We start from the raw sequence: 25,560 nt of genomic DNA, 5'->3' as shown, positions 1-25,560 counted from the left end.
CAGGTTCCTGAACTGCCCTCTGAATTCCACCCTACAGGGCAGGCCAATAGAGGAGCTTTTTCTAATTGACCCAGCCAAGGGAAGTGAGCTGGTGAGTGGGGAAAAATGGGTACTCACTAGACAGAAACGGGGCAGGTCATGTTTCCCAGGGCAGTCTTGAAGGCACCAATGCTTCTAGTCCAGTGCAGCCTACATGCAAGCCCCCAGCAGCCCAGGCATTCCAGGCTCTGACCACAAGGCCAGTCTGGAGTAATATGTGTGGGCAGAGTTGAAGGGGCAGTGGTGGAGCAGAGCATGGATGCATAGAACAAGAAAGAACAAAGACACTGGAGTCCCATCACCCTGGGAGCCAGCCCCAGTTTCATGGCTCTCGGAGAAACTTCTCGGAGGAACAGTTTCATGGCTCTCGGAGTATCGCTAGAAGATCCTAGAAAAACAGCAGCTTGTGGCACATGCTTTTGTTACCCTGGGTTTGAAGGAGGCTTCAAGAGACCAGAGGAGGCTGAGGCTTGGAAGCCACAGGGCCCTGTGGAAGGAGGGCATCCCCTCATCCTCCTCGTTCTTTGTCCTCACTATTTAAAGTTCAAGGTCAAGCTGGGCATGAGACAGGTAACCATCTGAGTAAAGGTGAGTCTCCCAAGCTTTCCAAGAATTGCCTGAGTTCAGAGGCAAGCGGGCAGGTGGGAGTGTGGGGGAAGCTGAGACACGGGCCTTCCAGGCAGAGAAGAGCCTGCTCACATGCTAGGGCCACAGGCCCGTCCTCCCTCCTTTGGAAGCCCCTTGACTGGCAGGACCATGGGCTACTAGCTCTGCCCCCGCCCTCAGCAACCAACAGAAGGGACCCTTGACAGAGACTTTGTATTGCATTCCAGAAAAAAGCCCCAGACCCGCAGTGGGTGGCACAGAAAAAAGGTGGGAGGGGCGTTACACAGATCAATCCTATGAGGCAGGGGTGACTATTATTCACATCTTAGAGATGAGGAAATGGAGGTGGGGGGGTTAAAATCCTTGACCCCAGGGACTAAGCTGGCCAGTGTCCTGTGAGCATGAGCAGTTATTGATTGAGTCACAGCCTCACCACTGCAGCCAGAGCTGCCAGGTCACTGAACCTCTGCAGGGCAAGCCCTCTACTCACTTAAATTTACCGAGAGCTCAGTAGAAGCCAGGACCATCGTCTGTTATTTTATTAACTATTTGTTCGCCATCTGCTCTATGTGGGACTTTGTTCTACGGCAGTGACAAGAGCTGCCCTCAGGCAGTTTAGCACACAGGTTCGGATGGGGTTTAATGAGATGCATAACATTTGTAGTATGGCAGACAATAGTGTTCACGAAGGGGGGAGGGCAGGGAAGTGCACAAGAAAGAGCCGCAATTTTATTGTATTTTATTTTTTTAGAGACAAGGTCTTGGTCTTTCCCCCAGGCTGGAGTGCAATGGAGTGATCATAGCTCACTTCCGCCTCCAGCTTCCGGCTCAAGCCATCCTCCCACCTCAGCCTCCCCTGTAGCTGGGACTACAACCATGTGCCACCATGCCCGGCTTCTCAGGGCTGCAATTTTAAATCGGGCGATAGGGAAGACCTCCCTGTGGAGGTGGCAGGTTATCAAGACAGAAGGTGTAGAGAAGAACCTTCCAGTCAAAGGAAAAAGGCAGGTCCTGCTGTGCTCAGGAATGGCCATAAATACTATCATCCCCATCTTAGAGACGGGGACAGGGTCGCAAAATTGTCAGGGCGTTTCCTGGCTCCTCAACAGCTGGATCCAAAGTCTTCTGGAGGATAAGCCGCCCTGCCGGGGGCGACCTCCCCTGGAGCGCGCGGGCGCGCGGGGCGCACAGGCCTCTTGGGCCCCGGGACCGGCTCAGGCTCAGGCTCGGCGTCAGCAAAGGGACCTGCGTGGCGCCCTGGGGCGGAGGAGGCCCGAAGGCCAGTGGTCAGTGCGGTGCGGCGGGCGGAGGTCGGGGAGCAGTGGGACCGGGAGGCGCGCCCAGGGCGGGGGTGCCAGGCCCACTCCAACCGCGGCGGGGTACGGGGTGGTCAGGGCGGCTCCAGGCAGAGGTCGGACCCCAAATCCGGGCCACATGCCGCCGCCCGGTCTCCTTCCTTACCCGAAGGGCGGCCACGGCAGACGGGAAGCCGTGCACGACGAGCACAATCTCCCTGGGGAGGAGAACAGCGATGTCCTGTGAGCCCCGCCGCGCCCCACTGCGGGCGTAGCCCAGCGCCCTCGCCGCGGGTTCCCTCCTATCCCGCCTGAGAATGGGGTCCTCACTCCCGGCTTCAGCTGAGCCCCAAGCCCTGCAACTTCTGAAGGCACGCCCCCTGCACCTGCCCACCTCAGGCCCCGCCTCCAGCCCAGGTACCCACCTCTTCCCGTTCCTCTCCCTCCTGTGCTCCACCCGACCCCAACGTGCCCATCAAGACGCCTGCGCTGGACCCCAGCCTGGATCATCACCCTTGCCTCAGACAGCTTCTCCCCGGATTTCCACCGCCGAGATTACCAGGGCACAGCCTCCCGTTAGGCTCCTCCCCTGCGACTGGCTCAGTCCTCGCCCTAGACGCCCCGCCCATGTCACAGGCTTGGCGGGTCCCTCTCATCAGGCTTGTGCCCCCCGGTTCCACTTCCTCCAGGAAGCCTTCCTCCGGACAGAGAGACCCTTCCCCTGTTATCAGGGACCTCGCCCACTGGTCCGCCTAGCTCCACCTTTTTTGTGGCCCCATTGTGCTGCTGGACCTGACGAACAGGGTTGACAGTGAACCCCACATAGACAGGGCCCGGGTACCAGGGATTCAGGCAGTAGAGCAGCTGGATGCTGAAGAAGTGCCCGGCCTCACCCCGATTCCCGCTGGACCCTTCGAATTTTAGGAACTTTTCACTAACGAAACACATTTCTGTGTCAGCACCGACATCAAGAAGAGAACCTCACCAGTACCTCAGAACCCGCTTTGTCCGCCGCCTGGTTTCTTCCCTCAGGTGCCCGCTGTGCTGCCGTCTCACCCTTCTTTAGTTCAGTGCAGCAGCCCCTGTAGGCCACCTGGCTGATCGGGTCACAGTCCTGCTGGACCCTCAGGTTCACTCAGGGGCTGGGGGTTCCCAGGGGGTCCTCCAACAGCTCAGTGCAGCATGCTGGGGGGTCAGGGCCAGCACCTGTCCCTGGGGCCTCAGGCCTCCCTTCCTTCCCACAGCGGCCAAGATCGCAGGTCTCTACAATGACTCGGAGCCACCCCGGAAGACCATGCGCAGAGGGGTGCTGATGACCCTGCTGCAGCAGTCGGCCATGACCCTGCCCCTGTGGATCGGGAAGCCCAGTGACAAGTGAGGGCAGCAGCTGCGAGGGAGGGGCTGGTGCCCAGGGGCTGGGACTGGCCCTTTGTTCTGCTCACAGGCCCCCACTCCTCTGTGGGGCCGTCCCCGCCTCAGGGGACTACGTGGCCAGACCTGGAGACAAGGTGGCTGCCCGGGTGAAGGCCGTGGATGGAGACAAGCAGTGGATCCTGGCCAAGGTGGTCAGTTACAGCCATGCCACCAACAAGTGAGTGACAGCAGCCCGAGGGCTGCTCTCAGCCCCTTCTGTCCCCCTGCCCCACAGCCCCAGGATGACTACTCTATCCTGTTTGAAGACACCTCCTATGCAGAAGGCTACTCCCCTCACCTCAGTGTGGCCCAGAGGTAGCTGGTGGCTTCCAAGGAGCCCAAGAAAAAGTGACACCGCCCGGTGGACTCGACATCCTCCACCATCCTGGGGCAGGACAGCAGAGGATATGCTGGGATTAAACAGACATCCCCTCTCCACACATCTCCTGGGTTTTACTTCTCCAAACCCTTCTCCCTTGCCCAGACATGGTGACCTAGGGAGCTGGAGGCTGGGGGAGAGGGGACCATATCTGGCCCCACTGGGCATTCACTTTTTCAGCTCAGAGTTTCTCTTCCTTTCCAATACAGGCTCTACATGAACACAAATCGTATTTTATTTTAATTGAACTTTATTTTCTTTGGAGGGAGGGTCTTGCTTGTCATCCAGGCTGTCGTGTATGGGCATAATCGTAACTCACGGTATCCACAACCTCCTGGGCTGAAATGATCCTCCAGCCTCTGCTTCCCAAGTAGCTGGGACTACAGGTAAGTGCCAGCACATGTGGCTAATTACGTTACATCTTTGTAGAGATGAGGTCTCACTATTTTACCAGGCTGGTCTCAAATGTGTGGCCTATTGCGATCCTCCCAGCTCAGCCTCCCAAATCGCTTGGATTGCAGATGTGAGCCACTGTGCCTGACTCAAAAATCATACTTTATTCTTGAGCCCATTGGTCAGGGTAGATTCACACACTCCCTCTGGAGGGACCCCGGGAGCCGCTCTCACAGCTCAGAGCGGAAGCTGAGGCTGCAGCCTGCCATCTTCTCCGCATAGTCCTCATCGAAGCGCTCATTCTGCGCCACGGTGAAAGTGGTCTTCCAGTCCCCAGTCATGCCTGGGGGAGGAAAGGAGGGAGGGAGTAAAGCTGGAGTCCCGCCCAAAGAGAGGCTGTGAGTGCCAATGGGGAGGCTCCAGCTGCTGCTCCCACCGGCCCCAAACCCCCGTGCTGGCCGGCACCCACCTTTCCTCATGAAGGGGGAGATGCTGTGGTCCATGTACTCCTGGGGGACGGTGGTGTAGTTGGCCATAGGGTTCTTCTTCATCTCCCTGAATGACGTGTGTTGAACCATGAGGTCCACGGTCTCCTCTGGCAGGGAGCGCCCCACAAACTCCAGGATCTTCCGAATCTCCCTTTTGGGGTTCTGAGCAGCAGAGGCTCCTCAGTGGAGCAAAACAAAACAAGTCCCCTCTCTAACCTCAGAGGGCATCTGGCCACTTCCCCGAGAAACCCCGAAGAGCCTTGATCCCTGGGGCCCTGGTCCCTGGGGTAAAATGAATGGCTCTCTGCCCTGTGATCCCATCATGAGCTGGGCTTGGCTCCTATGGGTGAGGACCGGGATGGTCTTTTTCCGTGACTGGGGCCCTGGGTGGCACACCCTTTGGTGGGGATAATCAATAAGACTAAGTATCTAATCCGTGGCCCCTCATGCAGCTGACTCAGCTGTGGGAGATGAGAGCTGTGTGGGACCCGCTGCCAGGTGAGGCTGTAGCGGGGAGGCCTGGGCCAGGGAGGCAGGATGGCAAATCCGGGCCTGCTGTGGGGGCCGCCCAGGAACAGGGCTGGGTGGCCTTGGCGGGTCCCTGTGAGGTGCCTGCCCCCAGGGGTCACATGAGGGGAAGCATCACAGGTGGTCTCACCTCCTTCATGTCTTCATAGAAGAGGTAGAGAACAGGGTGGGTGTGGCTCAGCTCCCACCACTCCTGCACGTGCTGGTACCAGGACCCGTAGGACACTGGAGAAGCGGGCAGGGGGCAGTGACACAGGGTTACTGTGCGTTGTAGCCACCACCTCTTGGCTCCACACCCTCCTTCCTCCCGTCAAACCCACCTTCTCCGGCCATGAACTTCTCCAGGAAGCTGTCCCAGGTCCCAGGCTCAGGGTGCGACTTTTCCATACGGTGGAAGTGGTAGTAGGAGACCGCCACATCCTTTGGGTTTCGGGCAACATAGACCACCTGCAGGGGCAGAGGACCCAGCCCCAGCGCCATGACCACACAGCTCGCCCCAGGCCAGCTCACCTCTTGGATTGGCAAAGGAGGAACCTGAGGCTTACAGGCTGACTTGCTTGAGATCTCACGGCACAGGTAGGGCCAAGCTGGGATCTGAACCCTGCTCAGAAGCCAAAGTCCTGCCTGGTCCCTGAGACCATATTCTATACTAATATAATCTGCATCAATGCTGTCACACTCCGATCTGGAGCAAGGCATGCCCGGTCCCCACCAGCCCCCTCCTCTGCTGACCTGTGAGTACCCACACATTGCCTTTCTTAAGTGTGCACTGCAGAGACTCACTATCTTGGCATCGGACCTTCATCAGAGCAAGAGATAGACAGTGTCCTCTCTCAAGATGTGATGAAGGCCGGGCACGGTGGCTCACGCCTGTAATCCCAGCACTTTGGGAGGCCAAGGTGGCCCGATCACCTGAGGTCAGGAGTTCAAGACCAGCCTGACCAACATGGCAAAACCCCATCTCTACCAAAAATACAAAATTAGCTGGGCGTGGTGGCAGGTGCCTGTAATCCCAGCTCCTTGGGAGGCTAAAGCAGGAGAATCGCTTGAATCCAGGAGGCGGTGGTTGCAGTGAGCCAAGATAGCATCATTGTACTCCAGCCTGGGCAATAAGAGTGAAACTCTGTCTCAAAAAAAAAAAAAAAAAAAGAGAGAGAGAGAGAAAGAAAAAAGGGCCAGGCACAGTGGCTCACGCCTGTAATCCCAGCACTTTGTGAGGTCGAGGCGGGAGGATCACAAGGTCAAGAGTTCGAGATCCGCTTGACCAACATGGTGAAACTCTGTCTCTACTAAAAAGAATACAAAAATTAGCCGGGCATGGTGGCATGCCTGTAATCCCAGCTACTCAGGAGGCTGAGGTTGCAGTGAGCCGAGATCACGCCACTGCACTGCAGCCAAGGTGATAGAGCAAGACTCTGTCTCAAAAAAAAAAAAGATGTGATGATGAGCCTCGTAGAAGTGAGGAGGCCCTTCCAGAAGAACAGGAACATGGCTGGGGGGCGCCTGAGCTCCCCTTCCTGGCTTTCCTTGCCACTCAGCAGGAACTTTTTTTTTTTTGTAGAGATGGTTTTGCTGTGTTGCCCAGGCTGGAGGGCAGCAGCAGGATCAGGGCTCATTGCAGCCTCCAATTCACATAAACAATCCTCCCCGCTGAGCCTCCTAAGTGGGAACAGTCTGTGCCACCACACCAGGTTTTTAATTTTTTTTGTAGAGATGGGATGCCATCTCTACAGCAATGTTGCCCAGGCTGGTCTCCATCTCTCGCCTTCAAGGGATCCTCCCACCTCAGCCTCAAACTGGGATGACAGGTGTGAACCATTGTGCCAGGTCTCACCTTAACCTTCTGATCCAACAGAGTCTGGGGGAGCAGGGCCAAGGGCAGGTGTGACTTGATGAGCCGTGGGGCCGGTGTGTCTTTCAGCATCTCCATCCCTGAGCAGTGGGTCAGGGAAGGTCTGGTGAGCTGAAGCCCCAGCCCTGTCTTCCTCCCCTCCACTTGCACCCAGGACCCAGCCATGCACCTGAGGGATCCCCTGGATCATTGGCCTCAAGGAAGGGCACCCGTATGTAGATGGGAGCCCGGTTACACTTCTCCAGGTCGCCGCCCTGGTAAATCATGTCCAGTATTTGGCTCACCCAGGTGGTGCCTGGAGAGGGAGGGAGATGGGAAGTGAGCAGGCCGAGGGCACAACCTCGCTGGCCAAGGTGGGGACTGCCACCTGGGAGAGGGTGGGTGGCCCTCCTCACCTACCGGACTTGGGGTAGGTGCTGATGAGCAGGTCATCGGGCTGGGCCCGGAAGCTCTGCAGGGGTCCCAGTGCCTCTGCAAAGCACTTGATGAGCGGGACCCCCTTCACGTACTCCAGTGGCAGGCGGGAAGCATCCTGGATCAGTTCCATGTTCCTGCGTCAGGGGCCAGAGCCAGGCCCATTCCCTTAACACCATCACAACAGCACCATGTGCGGAATTCTTTTTTTTTTTTTTTTTCCTCAGATAGAGTCTCACTCTGTCACCCAAGCTGGAGTGCAGTGGCACAATCTCAGCTCACTGCAAACTCTGCCTCTTGGGTTCAAGCAATCCTCCCGCCTTGGCCTCGCAAGTAGCTAGGATTACAAGCATGTACAACCACGCTCAGCTAATTTTTTTTTTTTTAAGTAGAGATGGGGTTTCACCATGTTGGCCAGGCTGGTCTCGAACTCCTGGCCTCAAGTGATTCATCTGCCTCAGCCTCCCAAAGTGCTGGGATTACAGGTGTGAGCCACCGCCCAGCTGCCCCTTGGCAGAGATTTTGCTTTCAGGGATGTCACTGAGGCCTAGGGAGGCTGAGCAACTTGCCCGTGCTCAACAAAGCCAGTCAGTGGCGGGTCTGGGACTGAAACCAGGTCAGCCTCTAGTGCGGTGGTTCCCCAGCCTGGCCACACCTTTCATTCACCTGCAGAGCTGTTCAAAATCCCAGGGCCTGGGCCGTGGTGCAGACCAGTGAAAGCACCCTCGCGGCGCAGGTGTGTGACGGTCTCCAGGAGAGTCCAGCTGCACTGAGGAAGCTCCAGGGCCTGCCTATGCGTCTTCCTGCCAGCCAGTGCCCTTTGTCTCATCATTTCCTGCTGTGACCCCCAGCCTCCATCCAGTGGGCTCCTCTCCCCAGTGCTCCCCTCCTTGAGCCCCTCAGGCCCCTCACATGTGGAAACCTCCCAGGCCGGCCAGGCCTGTGATCCACTTGCCCGGCCACAGTCCATCTGGGCTCCAGGACAAACACGGCCCATTGAGCAACTAAGCTGGTATTGGGAGCCAGAGCCTGGTGTGGGAATGAAAACTCTGATGACTCAGCAAAAGGAGGGGCGCAGGCAGGGTGACTTCCGCCTGTAATCCCAGAGCCTTGGGAGGCCAACGGGAAAGGATCCCTTGAGCCCCAGAGTTTGAGACCAACCTGGACAACAAAGCAACCCCTCTCCTCTACACAAAATAGTTTTCAAAATTAGCCGGGTGTGGTGGCTTGCTCTTGTAACCCCAGCTACTCAGGAGGCTGTGGCGGCAGGATTGCCTTAGCCTAGGAATTTGAGGCTGCAGTGGGCCAGGATCCCACTACACTCCAGACTGGGTGACAGAGCAACACCTTGTCTCAAAAATATACAAAGGAAAAGAAGGAATGGAGGGGGATTCTGGCCAGACTGGGTTGTCTAATTGAAATGGGATATCCATGGGAAAGGGCAGGGATGACAGAGGCCTCAGCTTCTGGAATGTTGGAGCCACAAGCTGAGCAGGGTGAGGGCACCCTGAGCCATTCCACTGTGTCACTCACCTGAGCTCTCGGGAACCTGGCCCGTGCTCTCCTTGCCTGCAGGGGCTGAGTGTGGATGCAGTGTAGGGAGTGCAGGGCTGCTCTCTGCCCTGAGGGTTTTGAAGGTCCAATGTGGGAGGGATCTAGAGTCAGGGCTGGGACTTGACTCAATTCCAGGAAGGAAGGGGTGGGGTTGAGGGTGGGGAAGCTTCTCTATTACCCTCCTTAGCACCACAGCTCCAGCCAAGCTTGGAGTGATCTACAAACCCAAGATGTGAGTTTAGTGTGTAGAAAACATAAGAATGAAAGGCAAAAGGGGCCAACATTGGTATTTGGGGTTTTTTTGTTTTGTTTTGCTTTGTTTTTGAGCTGTCACCAGGCTCCTGACCCTCCCACTGAACTCTACCCTGCAGGGCGGACCAACGGACAAGCTTTCTTTTTTTTTTTTTTTTTTTTTTTTTTGTGAGACAGAGTCATGATCTCAGTTCACTGTAACCTCCACCTCCTGGGTTCAAGTGATTCTCCTGTCTCAGCCTCCCAAGTAGCTGGGATTACAGGTGTGCGCCACCACACCCGGCTAATTTTTCCTTTTTCAGTAGAGACAGGGTTTCGCCATGTTGGCCAGGCTGGTCTCAAACTCCTGAGCTCAGATGATCCGCTTGCCTCGGCCTCCCAAAGTGCTGAGATTACAGGCCTGGCTGACAAGCTTTCTCTAATTGACCCAGGCAAGGGAGGTGAGTGGATGGAAGGGAAAGGTGGGATAGGCAGGCCCGGGAAAAGTCACCTAACTGCTGGCTACAGGCCAGTCTTGAAGGCGGCAGGGGTTCTGGCCCAGTGCAGTCCATAGGCCCCCAGCAGCCCAGGCATTCTAGGCTCTGACCACAAGGCCAGTCTGGAGTGATGTGTATGGGCAGAGTGAAGGGACAGAAGTGGGGCAGAGCATGGACGTACAGAACAAGAAAGAGGCTGAGCATGGTGGCTCACACCTGTAATCCCAGTACTTTGGGACGCTGATGTGGCAGGATCACATGAGGTCAGCAGTTCAAGACCAGGCTGGCCAACATGGTAAAACCCTGTCTCTACTAAAAATACAAAAATTAGCTGGGCATGATGGCGGGCACCTGTAATCCTAGCTACTTGGGAGGCTGAGGCAAGAGAATCGCTTGAACCCAGGAGGTGGAGGTTTCGGTGAGCCAAGATCATGCCACTGCACTCCAGCCTGGGCAACAGAGTGAGACTCTGTCTCAAAAAAAAAAAAAAAGACCAGGTGTAGTGATTCATGCCTGTAATCCCAGCACTCTGGGAGGACGAGGCGGGCAGATTATGAGGTCAGGAGTTCCAGACCAGCCTGGCCAACATAATGAATCCCCGTCTCTACTAAAAATACAAAAATTAGCCAGGCGTGGTGGCACATTACTGTAGTCCCAGCTACTTGGGAGCCTGAGGCAGGAGAATTGCTTGAACCCGGGAGGCGGAGGTTGCAGTGAGCCAAGACTGCGCCATTGCGCTCCAGCCTGGGTGACAAAAAAAAAAGAAAGAACAAGAAAGGACAAGGACACTGGAGTCCCATCGCCCTGGGAGCCAACCCCAGCTTCATGGCTTCCGGGCAACCTCACAGAGCATCAATAGAAGATCCTAGAAGAACAACAACCCTGGCAAGTGCTTTTCTTTCCCTGGGTTTGAAGGAGGCTCCACAGACAAGAGATTAGAGGCTCCACAGACAAGAAACTGGAAGCCACAGGGCCCCGTGGAAGGAGGGCATCCCCCCATCCTCCGTGGTCTTTGTCCTATTTGCATTCAATTCCAAGGTAAGTCTCCCAGGCTTTCAAGAATTGCATGAGCTCAGAGGCAAGTGGGGGAAAGCTGAGGCATGGGGTTTCCAGGCAGAGTAGAAGCTGTTCACATGCTAGTGCCAGGGGCCCCTCCTGCCTCCTCTGTGCCCCTGAGGAAGCCCCGTGACTGGCAGGACCTTGGGCTGCTAGCTCCACCCCCACCCTCGGCATCCACCATAAGGCACCCTTGACTCAGACTTTATTGTACTCAAGTAAAAACCCGCTGGACCCGCGGCAGGTGGCACAGAAAAGAGGTAGGAGGTGGGTAGGGACACTGAGGATCAGGTCTCCAGCAGGTCTGTCCAGTGTGCCTGCAGAGGTAAGAAAGTTGGTCACAGGCAGACCAGGGCAGATAGCAGGGTAGGGAGCCCGCCACCAAAGCCCACTCACCTCTTCTAATTCTGAGTCTTCTACTTCTTTCTCAGTGTCCATCTGGCATAGCCAGATCAGGTCTCCCCAAAGCAGTGACTTCTCACAGCTACCAAGGAGAGGGGCAGGTAGGAGATACAGAGTCAGATGCCACAAGCCCCCTCCAGTATCGGCCCTGGATGCTGAGATGAGGACTCAGCTGCCTGGGCCTGGATTGCACAACTGGGCACCCTCTTCCCAGAGCTGGACCAGGCTGGGGCTGGGGGACTGCACTCACCTAGGGCATTGGCCCTCTAGAGGCAGAAGCTGCCCTGGTTCTTCCCGAAGGAACTCCTCTGCCAGGCAGATCATGTGGGCCCTTAGCCAGCAGCCAGGGTTGGGGCAACACAAGGGCCCCTCTTCATCCTGTCCCAGGCAGCCGGCAGGTAAGAGACAAGGAGGGAGAGGGAGCTGGCAGCACGCCCCCTGTGCAGCAGACACTGTTCCGGGCATCACACAGCTGCATTCCGTGAGGCAGCAGTGACTCTTATTTGCATCTTACGAATGAAGAAACTGAGGTGCAGGGTTAAAATCCTTGCCCCTGGGACTAAGCTGGTGAATGCCCTGTGAATATCAGCAGTGACTGATTAAGTCACAGCCTCACCACTGCAGCCAGGACTGAACTTTCTCACAGCTAAACAACCCCCTGCAGGTCACTGAATCTCCACAGGGCAAGTCCTCCACTCACTGGCAATTAGCAGGAGCTCAGTAGAAGGCACCCATCATCCATTATTTTATTAAATATTTAGGCCGGGCACAGTGGCTCATGCCTGTAATACCAGCATTTTGGGAGGCTTAGGTGGGCAGGATCACCTGAGGTCAGGAGTTTGAGACCAGCCCGGCCAACATGGTTGAAACCCCGTCTCTACTAAAAATACAAAAATTAGCCAGGCGCGGTGGCAGATGCCTGTAATCCCAGCTACTCCAGAGGCTGAGGCAGGAGAATTGCTTGAAACCGGGAGGCAGAGGTTGCGGTGAGCCAAGATCGCACCATTACATTCCAGCCTGAGAAACAGAGTGAGATTCCGTCCCAAAAAAAAAGAAAAAGGAAAAGAAAATTTCTGGGCCATCGGCTCTATGCAGAACTTTGTTCCACAGCAGTGGTAAGTGCTGCCCTCCGAGAGTGCAGTATGGCAGTTGGGGTGGGAGTGACTAATGAGATCCAGAAAACACGTAGCATGCCAGACAATATTAAGTGTTAAGGGAAAGGGGGTAGCAGAAAAGTGCACAAGAATGAGCTGCAATTCATTACATTGTTTTAGAGACAGGGTCATGTCCAGGCATGATGGCTCACGCCTGTAATCCCAGCACTCTGGGAGGCTGAGGCAGGCAGATCACTTGAGGTCAGGAGTTTGAGACCAGCCTGGCCAACATGGTGAAACCCCATCTCTACTAAAAACACAAAAATTGGGCAGGTGTGGTGGCACACTTGGGAGGTTGAGACAGGAGAATCGCTTGAACCTGGGAGGCGGAGGTTCCAGTGAGCTGAGATCACTGCACTCCAGCCTGGGCAACAGAGCAAGACTCCCTCTAAAAAAAAGAGAGAGATAGACAGGGTCATGCCCTGTCGACCACACTGGAGTGCAGCGGAGCGATCGTAGCTTACTGCACCCTTGAACTCCTGGGCTTAAGCAATCCTCCCACCACAGCCTTCCCAGTAGCTGGGATTACAGTCTCCTGCTTGCCACCATGCCCGACTACTCAGAGCTGCGATTATAAATCGGGAACCAGAGAAGACCTCACTGAGAAGGTGGTAGGTTATCAAGACAGATGGCCTAGGGAAGAATCTTTTCATCAAAGGGGAAATGGTGAAGGCCCTGAGCAGGTCCTGCTTTGCTCAGGAATGGCCGTAAGTACTATAGCATCTGCATCTTAGAGATGGGGATAGGGTGGCCAAAGAGTGTCAGTGGGTTTCCCTCAAGAAAGAGCTGGATCCGAAGTCGTCTGGACCCTAGAGCCGCCCGTGCCTGGCGGGGACCTCACCTGGATGGTCTGGGCGCACAGGGAGCAGCAAGCCCCTGGATCCCCCTGGTCTGGCTCAGGCTCAGCGTCATCAAAGGGACCTGCGCGGCGCCTTGGGGCCGGGGCCTGGGGCGGTGGAGGCCCGAAGGCTAGGGGCACGTGCGGCGGCGGCGGCAGGCAGAGGTCCTGGCGGAGGTCGGGGCGCAGCCAGCGCAACGTGAGCGGGAGGCGCGCCCAAGGCGGTGCGCGCAGCATGTGCGCCAGCACGCGCAGGTGGAACGCGAAGGCCGTCTCTCCGCGCAGGCGAGGCCCCACGTGCGCCAGGCGGCGCGAGGCATGAGGATGTTGCCAGGCCCACTCAAACTGCGGGCGGGGTACAGGGGCGTCAGGGCGGCTCGGAGCAAGGGGCGGACCCCAAACCCTCGCCCGGCCGCTGCCGCCCGGTCTCCTTCCTTACCCGAAGGGCAGCCACGGCGGACGGGAAGCCGTGCACGACGAGCACCATCTCCCTGGGGAGGAGAAAGGGGGTGTCCCTGTCGCAGCCCAGAGCCTTAGCCGCGGGTCCCCTCCAATCCCACCCAAGAGCAGGGTCCTCATTCCCGGCTTCAGCCGAGCTCCAAGCCCCGCCCCGGCCTGAAGGCACGCCCCCTGCACCTGACCACCTCAGGCCCTGCCTCCAGCCCAAGTACTCACCTGTCCCCCCCCTCCTCTCCCTCCTGCGCTCCACCCGACCCCAGCGTGCCCACCAAGACCCCTACGCTGGAACCCAGCCTGGATCACCGCCTCCGCCCCAGCTAGCTCCTTCCCTGAGTTCCGCCGCGGAGATGCCCCGGGCACCGCCTCCCCGTCACGCTCCTCCCCTGCGACAGGCCCAGTCCCCGCCCCAGAGGCCTCGCCCATGTCACAGTCCTGGCCGATGTTTCTCATCAGGCCTGTGCCCCGCGGGGTCCCCCTCGTCCGGGAAGCCTTCCTCCCGGCACAGAAGCCCTCCCTGTCTCACCAAGGCCCTCGCCCGCTGGTCCGCCAGGCCCCGCCTTTTTTGCGGCCCCCATTGTGCTGCTGGACCCGACGAGCAGGGTTGACAGTGAACCCCACGTAGACGCGGCCCCGGTACCGGGGGTTCAGGCAGTAGAGCAGGTAGACGCCGAAGAAGCGCCCTGGCCTCGCCGTGACCCCCGCGGGACCCATCGGGCCTTGTGGTTCGGGAACCGCAGCAGGGGGTTGATTGCCGTGACCTAGGGTCCAGGGGAGGGGTGGATCGCTAGGGCTGCAGGGTGCTTGCTTCGGAACAAGCTCTCGGGGACTATCCGGAGGCAGCCTGGAGGCCGCCGTAGCGCGGGTACGTGCCCCTCTCCTGTCTGGAGGCGGGGGTAGAAGTCCGACCGCGGAAGCCAGACTGCTGTCCAGTCAGCGAGCGCCTACCATTCAGCATTGGCTCCGCCCGAGTCCCACCTTCCTCAGACTCTGATTGGCTGACAGATGGCAAGAGCGAAAAGCCCGAACTGTTGGAAAGCCCGGCTGCTTGAGGGCGGAAGTACTGCGTTGACGTACGCCTTAGTAAGGGCGGAAGTGAGTTTCCCAGCGGAAGTGGCTCCTGTAAGGCTGCAAGACAGCGTGGCCGGCGTCGGAGCAGGGGTTGTGTCCCCGCTGGGCTGCCGTCCCAGCTGGACTACCGCCATGGAACTCAGCGCCGAATACCTCCGGGAGAAGCTGCAGCGGGACCTGGAGGCGGAGCATGTGGTGAGTTGAGCAGCCGGACGGGAGAAAAGAGCTCGGGAGGCGGATTCGGCACCATTCATATTCTTCCGCTCGGTAGGAGGTGGAGGACACGACCCTCAACCGTTGCGCCTGTAGCTTCCGAGTCCTGGTGGTGTCGGCCAAGTTCGAGGGGAAACCGCTGCTTCAGAGACACAGGTGAGGCCCTGGGAGCACCTTGCCCAGCGCGGTCTCAGCTCCTGCACCACAACCCCAGCCACTCCCCCTACCCCTGCAACCTAACTCCCGCACTCCCCCGCGGCGTGGCTCAGGGACCTTGAGGATCCCGCCTTCGTGACCCCTGCTTCGAGTATTTCGATGTAGACCCTCTCCCCACGTACATGTTCCCACGGCCCGGGGACTACAACCTTGGAGACACCCACAGTCTCTTGGGTCACCCTAGTCTCGGGGTGTGCAATCCTCGCCTGCCTTTTCCTAACCCCATCTCTCGCCCCAGGCTGGTAAACGCGTGCCTAGCAGAAGAGCTCCCGCACATCCATGCCTTTGAACAGAAAACCCTGACCCCAGAGCAGTGGGCACGTGAGCGACAGAAATGAGAGACTGGGATCTACACAGCCATTAAATTATAAATCTGGACCAGCTTCTGTGTCGGTGTGTGTGTGGGAGGGGTGCTGAGGCCGAGTCTAGGACCTGGCCTCTCCCTGCCCCGCCTCCGTCCATTGTTTTACCTTGGACACGTCCGTCTCCCCATCTAGGCCTCTATCCCTGCTTGTAAAATGAAAGTTCTACTGTAAAAGTCCCTTCCAGGGTCTACCGAGAAAGCCTTCTCTCTGTAACTCTGTGTAGACGTCTGGGAGTCTGTACTGCCACCAGCCACCCAACTCCCAGAGAGCTCAGGGTTCCTGCTCTCTGCCAGCCTTCAAGATGCAGAGATGAGAAAGTGATCCGGGTTTCAGGGCCCTGACCAGTTGAACAAACCTCTCCCTCTCCCCGACATCACTGCAGTATCAGAGGCACCATATAGAATTCCACATATTCCCTGCACGTTCCCCCGACCTTCTCAGGCCCAAGAGGGAGTGTGCCCAAGTAGGGGTTCATCAACACCTGGAATGCTGATGTTTTCAGACCCGCTGGAGAAGGTTCCAGTGGCTCCATAGCCCTGGGCTTGGTGTGTCTACAGCTGCCCCCTGGAGGACCATGGAAGTTTTTGGAATAGTGGGTGTGGGACGGGGGTAGGGGTGAGATTAGAGCAGGAATATAAGGCTGACCTGAGTCAGAAAATTGGGGCAGGTAATGCCCTGGGTATCAGTCTTCACCACAGGTTAGTAGGGTTGCTAGGACCTTGTTTTTTTTAATTGTTTTTTGTTTGTTTGTTTCAGACAGGGTCTTGCTCTGTCGCCCAGGCTGGAGTGCAGTGGCACTATCTCAGCTAATTGCAACCTCTGCCTCCCAGGTTGGAAAGATTCTTGTGCTTCAGCCTCCTGAGTAGCTGGGATTACAAGCATGCGCCACCATGCCCGGCTAATATTTGTACTTTTAGTAGAGACAAGGTTTCACCATGTTGGCCAGGCCGGTCTCAAACTCCTGGCCTCAAGTGATCTGCCTGCCTTGGTCTCCCAAAGTGCTGGGATTATAGGCGGGAGCCACTGTGCCTGTGCTAGGACTTTGAACAGAGGTCCCTGAGACCTAGGGAGGGAGCCCCAGTGGGGGCCAGGGCTTGTTGAGAGTGAGAAATTGCAAGTTTCAGCCATCACACACTCTGTTCTCCTGCGTTTTTTTTGTTTGTTTGTTTTTGGGTTTTTTTTAGACGGAGTCTTGCTCTGTTGCCCAGGCTGGAGTGCAGTGGCGCGATCTTGGCTCACTACAACTTCCGCCTCCTGGGTTCAAGCGATTCTCCTACCTCAGCCTCCCTAGTAGCTGGGATTACAGGCGCACGCCACCACGCCCAGGTAATTTTTGTTTTTGTTTGTTTGTTTGTTTGTTTTTGAGACGGAGTTTTGCTCTTGTTGCCCAGGCTGGAGTGCAATGGCATGATCTCGGCTCACCACAACCTCCGCCTCCTGGGTTCAAGCGATTCTCCTGCCTCAGCCTCCCAAGTAGCTGGGATTACAGGTATGCACCACCACGCCCGTCTAATTTTGTATTTTTAATAGAGATGGGGTTTCTCCATGTTGGTCAGGTTGGTCTTGAACTCCCAACCTCAGGTGATCCGCCTGCCTCGGCCTCCCAAAGTGTTGGAATTACAGGCATGAACCACCATGCCCGGCTTTCTTTTGTTTTCTTCCCACACCTCTACTGCCCAGGTAGTTTTCTATGGCATACTGAAGAGGTGGGGCCTGGAAATGAGGCCATGGGTGGTCCCTGCTTGATATGAACCAAACCCCACTATGGCTAAGATGCCCATCCCAGATAGCCCTGTGTCCTCCCATCTCAGGATCACCCACTAAGTTGGGCATCAAAACCTATTCCCACGCCCACTCCCCACAAGGCATGACAGACCTGTCTGGCCAGGTCCCTCACAGAGGCCAGGCCTAGGCAGAACCCACAGGAAGGGCTAGAGAGGCAGAAGCGCTCACTACACAGGGGAAGACTCTGAACTCAAAAGGGGAGACATAGGGCCAGGCACAGCTGTAATTACGGCTCACGCCTGTAATCCCAGCACTTTGGGAGGCTGAGGCAGGCAGATCACTTGAGGCCAGGAGTTTGAGACCAGTCTGGCCAACATGGTGAGACCCCACCTCTACTGAAAACACAAAAGTTAGCCGGACGTGGTGGCTTACGCCTGTAATCCCAGCCACTTGGGAGACTGAGGCACGAGAATGGCTTGAACCCAGAAGGCAGAGGTTGCAGTGAGCTGAGATTGTGCCGTTGTACTCCATTTGGGCTACAAGAATGAAACTCCATCTCAGAAACAATTAAATAAAAAAGTGGGGAGACTTAGACTCTGACTTGGGCTCCACCCTTTGGTGAGCTGGGTTCCTACTCTCAGCCTCAGTTTCTTTGGTAAACTAGAGTCAGCCTGTTGCTTTAGTTCTATCTTTTCCTCACAAAAAGTTCCCTTGTTTTACATATAAAAACATATATTTATTTATTTATTTTTTTTTTTTTTGAGATGAAGTCTCACTCTTGTCCCCCAGGCTGGAGTGCAATGGCATGATCTTGGCCCACTGCAACCTTCGCCTCAGGTTCAAGCAATTCTCTTGCCTCAACCTCCCGAGTAGCTGAGATTACAGGTGCCTGCCATCATGCCCAGCTAATTTTTGTATCTTTAGTACAGACGGGGTTTCACCAAGTTGTCCAGGCTGGTCTCGAACTTCTGACCTCACCTGCCTCGGCCTCCTAAAGTGCTGGGATTACAGGCATGAGCTGCCGCATCTGGCCTATTTATATTTTTTAGAGACAGTGTTTTGCTCTGTCACCCAGGCTGCAGTGCAGTGGTGCGATGGCTCATTGCAGCCTCGACCTCCTGGGTTCAAGGGATCCTCCCACCTCAGCCTCCTGAGTAGCTGGAACTATAGGTGCGTACCACTATGCCTGGCTAATTTTTTATTTTATTTTTTGTAGAGATGGTATCTCGCCATGTTGCTCAGGCAGGTCTCAAACTCCTGAGCTCAAGTGATCCTCCCGCCTCAGCCTCCCAGAGTGCTGGGATTATAGACGTGAGTCCCCATGCCCGGCCTCCCTCGTTATTTTTATCTTTGGACCTGCAGTTTAAAAGATGCCCACCCTGTAAGTGATGGTTGGTTCCTTTCCTCACAAGCAACAGTGCCAGCAGAGTCACATGCAACCTGATGTTTTGGTTGATTACGAAAAGCAGATTTTCGGTAAATTTGGGAATTATTGAGGTCCTAAGCTAGGGCCTTAAATAGCTCAGCTGCGTCAGCTCTGAGAAGGAGCTCGGAAACGGAGAGCAGCCTCCTGGCCTGTATCAGCATGGCTGGTTTCTACCCACGAAGGCCCTGTTCCCGTGATGTAGTAAGTCAGGGGGCATCCCACATCCCCTGCCATGGGTCAGTCCCCTCAGCGCGGTAGAGGGGAAGCTCTATGGCTGGTCCATTCAGCAAACCCTACGTCTAGGGAACCAGTCATCAAGAGTCTGGGAGGTACCAGAAAATAAAGCCATTTTATTATGTTTTTTTTATCTGCCATGTGACTGGGAATGGGGAGTGAGTGGATGGGTGTGAATGGCTGACCCTGCTGAAGGCCCTGCGGGGCTCTACTTGGCCTGGACTGTCTCCTCCAGCCTGTCCAAGCGCTTCTGGAGCTCCTGCACCGTGGCCTGGAGCTTCCGCATCTCCTCCTCCAGCCGGGACACGGCATCCTGGGGACCCGGTGCTGCGTTAGGCCCAGCTCCTCCCTGGCTCCCCTTACCCCAGCATCTGCTGAGCCCCATCCCTAGAGCCCTGGCCTTGGGCCCTTTAGTCACTCAGCTGGTTGCTGCCTAGAGACCTGCAGGCCTATCAGTCTGAAACCTGTGTTCTGAGGCCTCAGGATTACCCACTCCCAGCCCCGCAAAGATTCCCAATGTTGTGAGTTGGGGCTGCCCCAAACGCCAGCCCCACCCCACCCTCCCAGTTTGATTCCCTGGCTCCCTGGCCCTCTCACCGAGCTGGGAGTGCCACTGGCCTCTGGTGCTGCCCTCCTGCGCCCGGTGTCGAGGCCCCGGTTGACCCTCAGCTCCCGGCTCTTTGGGGGTACGTAGCCATCCTTGAGGGAGATGAGGAGGGGCCCAGCATCCCGACCCCCCAGCCACTCCTCAGCCGTGAGGGCAGGGTCGGGCCCTGCGGTGGGTGGGTACAGGTCCTCCTGGAACAGGTCCGACTGTGGGCAAGGCCAGGGCTAGTGAGGAAAGCGCTTATGCCAGGACACCCCCCTGCAAGACCGCGAAGTCGGTGCGCAGCCCGGAGCCCGGGGTGGGGCGGGGGAGCATCACCTTTCGAGGCACTGTCATGGCAATGGGCTCACACCTCCGCTCGTGCAGCTTGTAGAACCTGTGGGAAGGGGAAGGTAAGCGGGGCCCACAGCCTGGTTGGGCGGGCTTGGGACTGCCCAAGGAGCATGCTGCAGTCAGGGTCAGGAGTCAGTCACCTGGCAATCTCACACTTGTTCACCTCCAGGCCACGTTTGGGCATGTAGCCCATGCCCCGCTGGGACTCCTTGGAACTGAACATGGAGAGATAGTGCAGGAACGGGGCCTCAGAAGTGATCTCAAAGTACCGGATCGAGCTGTCACCCTGTAGGTGGCGGGTGCGGAGGGAGGGTCAATACCAGTGGATGCCCACTGCTCTGGCCCTCTCCAGACCCATCCTGCCCATCTCCCACCCCCACCCCGTCTGATGAGGCCACCTTGCCACAGAGGTAGACGATGTTGGTGTCAGGATCAAAGAAGGGCAGCAGGACACCGCTGCTGGTGTCCAGCTCCTGCAGGGACAGCGGCTCCTCCAGGTGTTTCTGTAGACACAGGTGAGAGGTAACATCCCAGGCCCTGGGATGGTGGTCTTCCCTGGGCAGTGACCTGTGAGGGCCCTCCTGACCAACCAGTGGGAACACCCATCTCATGCCTGGGTAAACTGAGGCCCATGGCCATCCTGCCAGGCGAGTGGCAGAGCAGGGACGAAACTTCCAGTCTGGTTCCCAGCCCGGGGACCCTCGGCTTCCTGCCCCGGCACTCACTGTGTCCCACAGCGCCACCTGCCGCTCACTCATGCGGCTGAAGCCCGTGGTCAGGATCTTCCCCTCTGACACGAACACCGCACGCACGGGCCGGGTCCCCTCATGGGGACGGTCCTTCTCCTGCAAGGAAAGGGAGGTGGTAAGTCAGGCACCCATACACACCCTACGGGGCCAGTCCCACGTGGAGGCGAGGGAGGGCAGCATCCAAGAGCCTGGTTGATGGTGGATAAGAAGGATAAAGTCTGTAGGGTCAAGGGTCAGGGTGGATGGCGACTCACAGCTACGACGGTGCATTTGCGGGGCTCAATGATGCGCACACGCTTGTCGCGGCAGGAGGTACAAATGAGGCCTCCGTCTCGGCTCCAGTCCACACTGTAGATCGTGTCTGGGTGCACCTCTGGGCCCAGCGTCAGCACGGCTGCCCCAGTGCCCACGTCCCACACCATGATCACGTTGTCACAACCTGCACATTCCCCACAGTGTCAGAAGCCATGAGCCTCCTGCCCTCATCCACTGCAGGCCACCAGCCACCCCCAGGCCCCTCCTCCCGCAGCACCTGCACTGAGCAGCACGTTCTGGGCTGTGGGGTGCCAGGCCACAATGCCCACACGCTTGGTGTGGCCCTCCAGGGTGACGACAGGCTCCCGCAGGGGCAGCACCAGGCCCCCATCCGGGATCTCCCACACCTGCAGAGAAGGGGCCAGTGAATCTTCAGGACTCCAAATGTCAGATCCCATCCTAGAGCCCCTCTCCCAGCCCATGGGTCCCCACCACCACTCACCATGACTGTGCAGTCCTCGGAGCCACTGGCAATGACGTTGTCATTGTGCGGGCACCAGGCGATGTCTAGCACAGGGGCTGTGTGGCCACAGACCGTGGGCGCATTCTTGTCCACACGTCCAGTCTAAAGGCACAGCAGGGCCTTGGATGGAGGTGCTTTTGCCCCCCAAACCCAATCCAGCCTCCCCACACCTCCTTCAGAGAGGACCAGAGAGGAAAGAAAGCTGTGGGGTCCCTGGGGGCTGGAACAGGGCCTGGGGTGGGGGGGTTCTTCTTCTCTTGTTCCAGTCCCCAAATGGCGTGGGCAAACCCCAGGAGGGCTGGCCACGCATAGCAGAGGATGGGGCCCGTGCGAAACCCTGGTGGAGTTCCTGCCCGTCTCTGTCTCAGTCTGTCTCTGCCCTTAGGGTTGGCACCCCCACCCCAGCTTTCCCGAGTGAGGCTTCCATGGGCACAACTGGCCCTGGAGTCAGGACAGGTGTATGAGGGCTGGGGGGGTAGGGGCGGCTCCCCAGAGAGTGAGTGTGAGAGGTGGGGCTGCAGACGTGGGTCCTCCCAAAAGGAGAGGGGTCGGGGAGCCTGTCATAACTGGCCCCAGGCAGGAGCAGAGGTTTGGAAATGGCTTCTTCCGGGGACAGCTGCTTCAGCAGGGCTTCCTGTGTGACAGCCGTGCGGGGTGCGGGCCCATCTCTCAGCCCGACAACCACTTCCTCTTCTCTTTGCTTCCATCGGCCCTTTTAAGGTAACAACTTGGGGCCCATCTCCCCTTCCTGTCTTACCCCTCAAAGAGCACAGGAGTGTGCTGGGGGTGTGGGGCAGCAGATAGCCAGCGGAGAGGGCAGCAGGCTCCAGGGGAGGGCAGGGCTGGGGTCGGGGAGAGTGCCTCTTGCATCATCCCTGCCTGCGAGCTGGGGGCCAGAGTTGCTAGGTCCTAAGACAGGCCCAGAGCCAGAGTCCCTCCCAACCCTGAGAATGCTGCCAGGGCCCCCAGACCCCATCCCAACCCTCTCTGTGTTTCCATGGGGAGAAAGCCCCAGGCTGAGGCTGGGGAGGGCTGGTCATGGGTCTGCAGGACTGTCTGCAGTCGGGGGCCCCCAGACCCCATCACAGCCCTCTCTGTGTTTCCAGCCCCAGGCTGAGGCTCAGAAGGGCTGGTCATGGGCCTGCAGGACTGTCTGTAGTCCTGGTCACTGGTGTGACCCATCTTGTGTTGGCTCCTTCTGAGCATCAGTTTCCACACAGCCACAGCACAGAGGAGCTAGAGGAAGTGTAAGGCTCATGGGGCCCAGCTCAGTTTTCCAGATGGCAACACAGGCCCTGGAAGGCCTGGTGACAGTCACCTAATCAGGACCTCCACAGAGCCATGGGTCGGGTGGAGGAGCTGCTACCCCCAGGGCCCCAGGGGCTCACCTTGCCCAGGGGCAGCACCAGGAAGGCCCCTCCCCCGCTGGCCTCACAGATCAGGGCCACAAACTTAGGGTTGACAGCACAGAAGCCACTGTCCCAGGTGGTCTGTGAGACGCGCACATCTTCATAGCACTGGTCGGCCTTGGCCGGCTGTCCAAACACGTGGCGGAACTTGCTGGAGCGGACCACCTGCCGGCTCATTCTAGGGGCACACAGGATAAGAGCATTTCCCCCTTCGGGTCAACTCTGATCTTCCAGTGGTCCCCACCTCCCCCAGGACACCCCTCAGTCTGGCTTTTGAGGTCCCAGCATCATCTCCAGGGGCTCCCTATCCTTTCCTCTGTGGCTTATGCCCGCTCGCCTTCCCCAGCCTCTCCTTCCATCTAACCTGCAAGCCCCCTTCTCCCTGGCCCCAGGCCACTCTGAGTCACACTCTCGATCTGTACCCTCAGCCTCTGCAACAGAGCCTGGCGTGGTGTTGCCCCCACTGCATGTTTGTTGACTGACTGGCTGATGGATGCAGAGCCCGTCCTTCCTAATGGTTCAGACTCAGGCGTCATCAGCCCAGATGGCTCTGAGGGTGGGTTCTCTCTTAGTTACAGTGTCCAGAGCCCACCTCCCTCACACCCACACAGCGCTTCCTAAAGGCAGGGACAGGGGCTGGCCTCCTTCCCCTGCCGGTGCGGGGCTGGACATAGGAGGAAGTGGCGTGGGGGCTGCCCGAGGGGAGTGAGGCGGCAGGATGGCTTCCCCAGCAGGTCTCTGGCTCAGGTCCCAGTATCTTCTCCTCCCCATACCTCTGCCTCTTGCCTTCGCTCAGAAAAGCAGGTGCCCTTAAGAGCCATCTCCACCCCCATGTGAACTGCACACAGGAAGGGAGAAGCCACTCCAACTGCTCTGATGTCCAGCTAGGATGGTTTCCCCCAGTGTCTGGTGGGGAGCAAGGAACTCCAGGGACGACCTTGTGCCACCGCATCACCCTCCTGCTCAGGGAAGGGGCCTGTGCTGCCGCTCAGAGGGTACTGTGCCCAGAGCCTCTGCCCCTAGCCTCAGCCTTGCCTACTCACTGGGGGCTTCAACGCCCCCGGCCACCCCAGGACTCCCAAAGAGGCTGCTAGGTCGGCCTGCCCAAAGAGCGGTGAGGAGCGTACGTGAAGAGCCCCAGTCTTGAGGAGCAGCCAGGGTCTGGAGAGAGAGGAGCCCCGGACCAGAGGTGGGGGACAGGAAGCCATCGCCCCACCCTGCCTCCTCCCCCGCCGCAGGTACCAGGCCCGGAAACCACGGAAAGGGGAACTTGGTCTTTTCTTGTTTTGCTCTCAACCCCTTCCTGTCTCCAAGCCCAGGGCAGCTGCCCCACTCACCCCACCCTGTCCCCGTCCCCACCCTCCCTGAGACTTAATTCCGGGGGGAGTCGGGCCCTCGACACTGTGCTGACCCCCGGCTGCCCACCTCCATCTTGGCCGCGGTGGTCCCTCGCCCTCGCCTCCGCAGAGCGCTCTGGGGCCCCGGCGGCCCCCACTCCAGGCAGCGTCCCCCCACGGGCTGCTGCGCCCGCTCCCTGGCCCCGGCGCTGGCTGGGTCGCGGTGACAGCCGCGCGCCCCCGCAACCCGCGGCTCCCACACGCGCGCGGCCCCACAGGTGGCCCTCGCCCCGGTCCACCCGCGCCTCCTGGGCCCAGCCTCACCTGCTGCAGAGAGAGGACAGTGACCCCCCAAAAGCCGGAGGTGGAGGAGGAGGAGGAAGAGGAGGAAGGAGCTGGAGGAGCCGGGGACTCGCCCGCTGAGGATGCTCTTGTCAAGACAATGAATGAGAAGCAGCCGTGCGCCCGCCTCCAGGGTGGCCGCGCCCCTTGGGGCGGAGCTCTTCCAGGCCCGCCCTGCGCTCCCGGGCCCCCGCTGCGGCCGCCTCCCTCCCCTGCCCCAGCCCGCGCCCCACGTTGGTTCCTAACCATAGCGCAGGCTGCCAGCCCGGCTCCGGGAAGCGAATCTGCACTTCTTTTTAAAATGTCAAAAGGCAAAAACACCCCGTTGCTTCTTTTCTCCCTGCGTCCGCCCCTAGCCTCCTCTCCAGCCTTTCCCTGGCAGGCACGAAAGCGCTCCAGGCCCGCCCGCCAGGCCTCGGTGCCCGCCCCGGCCCGGCGACGCCGCCCCCTCCTCCCGACCCCGCAGACGCGAGCGCGGGGAGCGCAGGGGGCGCGGGGGGCACGGGCGAGGAGGAGCCCCGAGCGCGCTCCCGGACCCAAGGGACCTGGCTCTTGCCTGGCTCCGAGATCTACACATGGGTGGCCCCGGGAGTCGCTTCTCCTCCCTGGTCTCCTGTCTTCATCGGGAACACCCCTGCCCTCCTGCTGAAATAATTCGGCATCACGGGCACCTACTTCGTGCGAGGGGCTACAGGGTCGAGCGAGGCAGGCGAGCCAGGCAGGCTCCCGCCCGTGAAGAGCCCAGCCTGGGGGAAGGAGGAGGAGCCCACGGCCGCTCCAAGCCCCGGCTTTGGCGAGGGCTCGAGGGCAAGGAGGAGTAGTTCCCACCCTTAGATTCAGAGAGGCTTCTGGAGACAGCAACAGCGGGCAGGAAAGGCCTGCTCTAGAGTCAGACTATGTCATGAGTGCGACCGCAGCCTGTCACCTGCTGAGTGACGTGTGGCCGCTACTTAACCTTTCTCAGCCTCGGTGTCTCCCTCTGTAACAGTCATACCTGCCACGTAAGAGGTATGGGTATGATTACCTAAAATAAGCCAAGAAAGTCAGTAAGGACCTCATCTAGAAAGTGGCGAGGGCTTAATAAACGTTAGCTCTCGGCCATGCGTGGTGACTCACGCCTGTAATCCTAGCACTTTGGGAGGCCAAGGCTGGCGGATCAC

The 25,560-nt window shown here is 58.3% G+C and overlaps 4 protein-coding genes across 14 annotated transcripts; 1 reads left to right on the top strand and 3 right to left on the bottom strand.

Moving 5' to 3' along the window:
- Positions 1 to 3,964: 3,964 nt before the first annotated feature.
- LOC101009759 (sulfotransferase 1A3) lies at positions 3,965 to 9,393 on the bottom strand. Of its 5 annotated transcripts, none has more exons than XM_021931880.2 (8): positions 8,074 to 9,393; positions 7,393 to 7,544; positions 7,163 to 7,288; positions 6,976 to 7,073; positions 5,462 to 5,588; positions 5,272 to 5,366; positions 4,595 to 4,775; positions 3,965 to 4,468 (listed from the first exon to the last, which is right to left on the bottom strand). In XM_021931880.2, the coding sequence occupies exons 2-8, from the start codon at positions 7,538 to 7,540 to the stop codon at positions 4,356 to 4,358; spliced, it is 888 nt and encodes a 295-aa protein (XP_021787572.2). In that variant the 5' UTR covers positions 7,541 to 7,544; positions 8,074 to 9,393; the 3' UTR covers positions 3,965 to 4,355. The 5 variants fall into 5 exon arrangements, 3 of the variants coding, with proteins under 3 accessions (XP_021787572.2, XP_031514199.1, XP_031514198.1); XM_031658339.1 differs by having other exon boundaries at positions 7,393 to 7,575; positions 8,941 to 9,393; XM_031658338.1 differs by having other exon boundaries at positions 8,941 to 9,393.
- Positions 9,394 to 10,933: 1,540 nt separating this feature from the next.
- SLX1A (SLX1 homolog A, structure-specific endonuclease subunit) lies at positions 10,934 to 14,551 on the bottom strand. The gene is made up of 6 exons (XM_003916757.3): positions 14,122 to 14,551; positions 13,579 to 13,630; positions 13,143 to 13,484; positions 11,398 to 11,525; positions 11,142 to 11,229; positions 10,934 to 11,062 (listed from the first exon to the last, which is right to left on the bottom strand). The coding sequence occupies exons 1-6, from the start codon at positions 14,307 to 14,309 to the stop codon at positions 11,033 to 11,035; spliced, it is 828 nt and encodes a 275-aa protein (XP_003916806.2). The 5' UTR covers positions 14,310 to 14,551; the 3' UTR covers positions 10,934 to 11,032.
- On the top strand, positions 14,016 to 15,658 carry BOLA2B (bolA family member 2B). 2 transcript variants are annotated; one of them, XM_003916759.5, is made up of 3 exons: positions 14,016 to 14,861; positions 14,938 to 15,035; positions 15,334 to 15,658. In XM_003916759.5, the coding sequence occupies exons 1-3, from the start codon at positions 14,601 to 14,603 to the stop codon at positions 15,431 to 15,433; spliced, it is 459 nt and encodes a 152-aa protein (XP_003916808.2). In that variant the 5' UTR covers positions 14,016 to 14,600; the 3' UTR covers positions 15,434 to 15,658. The 2 variants fall into 2 exon arrangements, with proteins under 2 accessions (XP_003916808.2, XP_017808781.2); XM_017953292.2 differs by having other exon boundaries at positions 14,575 to 14,861; positions 14,976 to 15,035; positions 15,334 to 15,384.
- A 3,283-nt stretch (positions 15,659 to 18,941) lies between these two features.
- CORO1A (coronin 1A) lies at positions 18,942 to 25,214 on the bottom strand. 6 transcript variants are annotated; one of them, XM_009196248.4, is made up of 11 exons: positions 25,076 to 25,214; positions 22,701 to 22,899; positions 21,292 to 21,414; positions 21,067 to 21,196; positions 20,789 to 20,973; positions 20,511 to 20,630; positions 20,184 to 20,288; positions 19,926 to 20,071; positions 19,771 to 19,828; positions 19,443 to 19,658; positions 18,942 to 19,158 (listed from the first exon to the last, which is right to left on the bottom strand). In XM_009196248.4, exons 2-11 carry the CDS (start codon positions 22,896 to 22,898, stop codon positions 19,054 to 19,056), a joined length of 1,386 nt encoding a protein of 461 aa, XP_009194512.1. In that variant the 5' UTR covers position 22,899; positions 25,076 to 25,214; the 3' UTR covers positions 18,942 to 19,053. The 6 variants fall into 6 exon arrangements, with proteins under 6 accessions (XP_009194512.1, XP_021787569.1, XP_003916795.1 ...); XM_021931877.2 differs by lacking the exon at positions 25,076 to 25,214 and adding an exon at positions 24,957 to 24,974; XM_003916746.3 differs by lacking the exon at positions 25,076 to 25,214 and adding an exon at positions 24,383 to 24,693.
- Positions 25,215 to 25,560: the final 346 nt, after the last annotated feature.

This window comes from Papio anubis, chromosome 18 (genome assembly GCF_008728515.1).
Source record: "Papio anubis isolate 15944 chromosome 18, Panubis1.0, whole genome shotgun sequence".
Taxonomy (NCBI): Eukaryota; Metazoa; Chordata; class Mammalia; order Primates; family Cercopithecidae; genus Papio; species Papio anubis.
The sequence above is the reverse complement of the archived record's forward strand: the minus strand, read 5'-3'. Positions and strand labels throughout refer to the sequence as shown.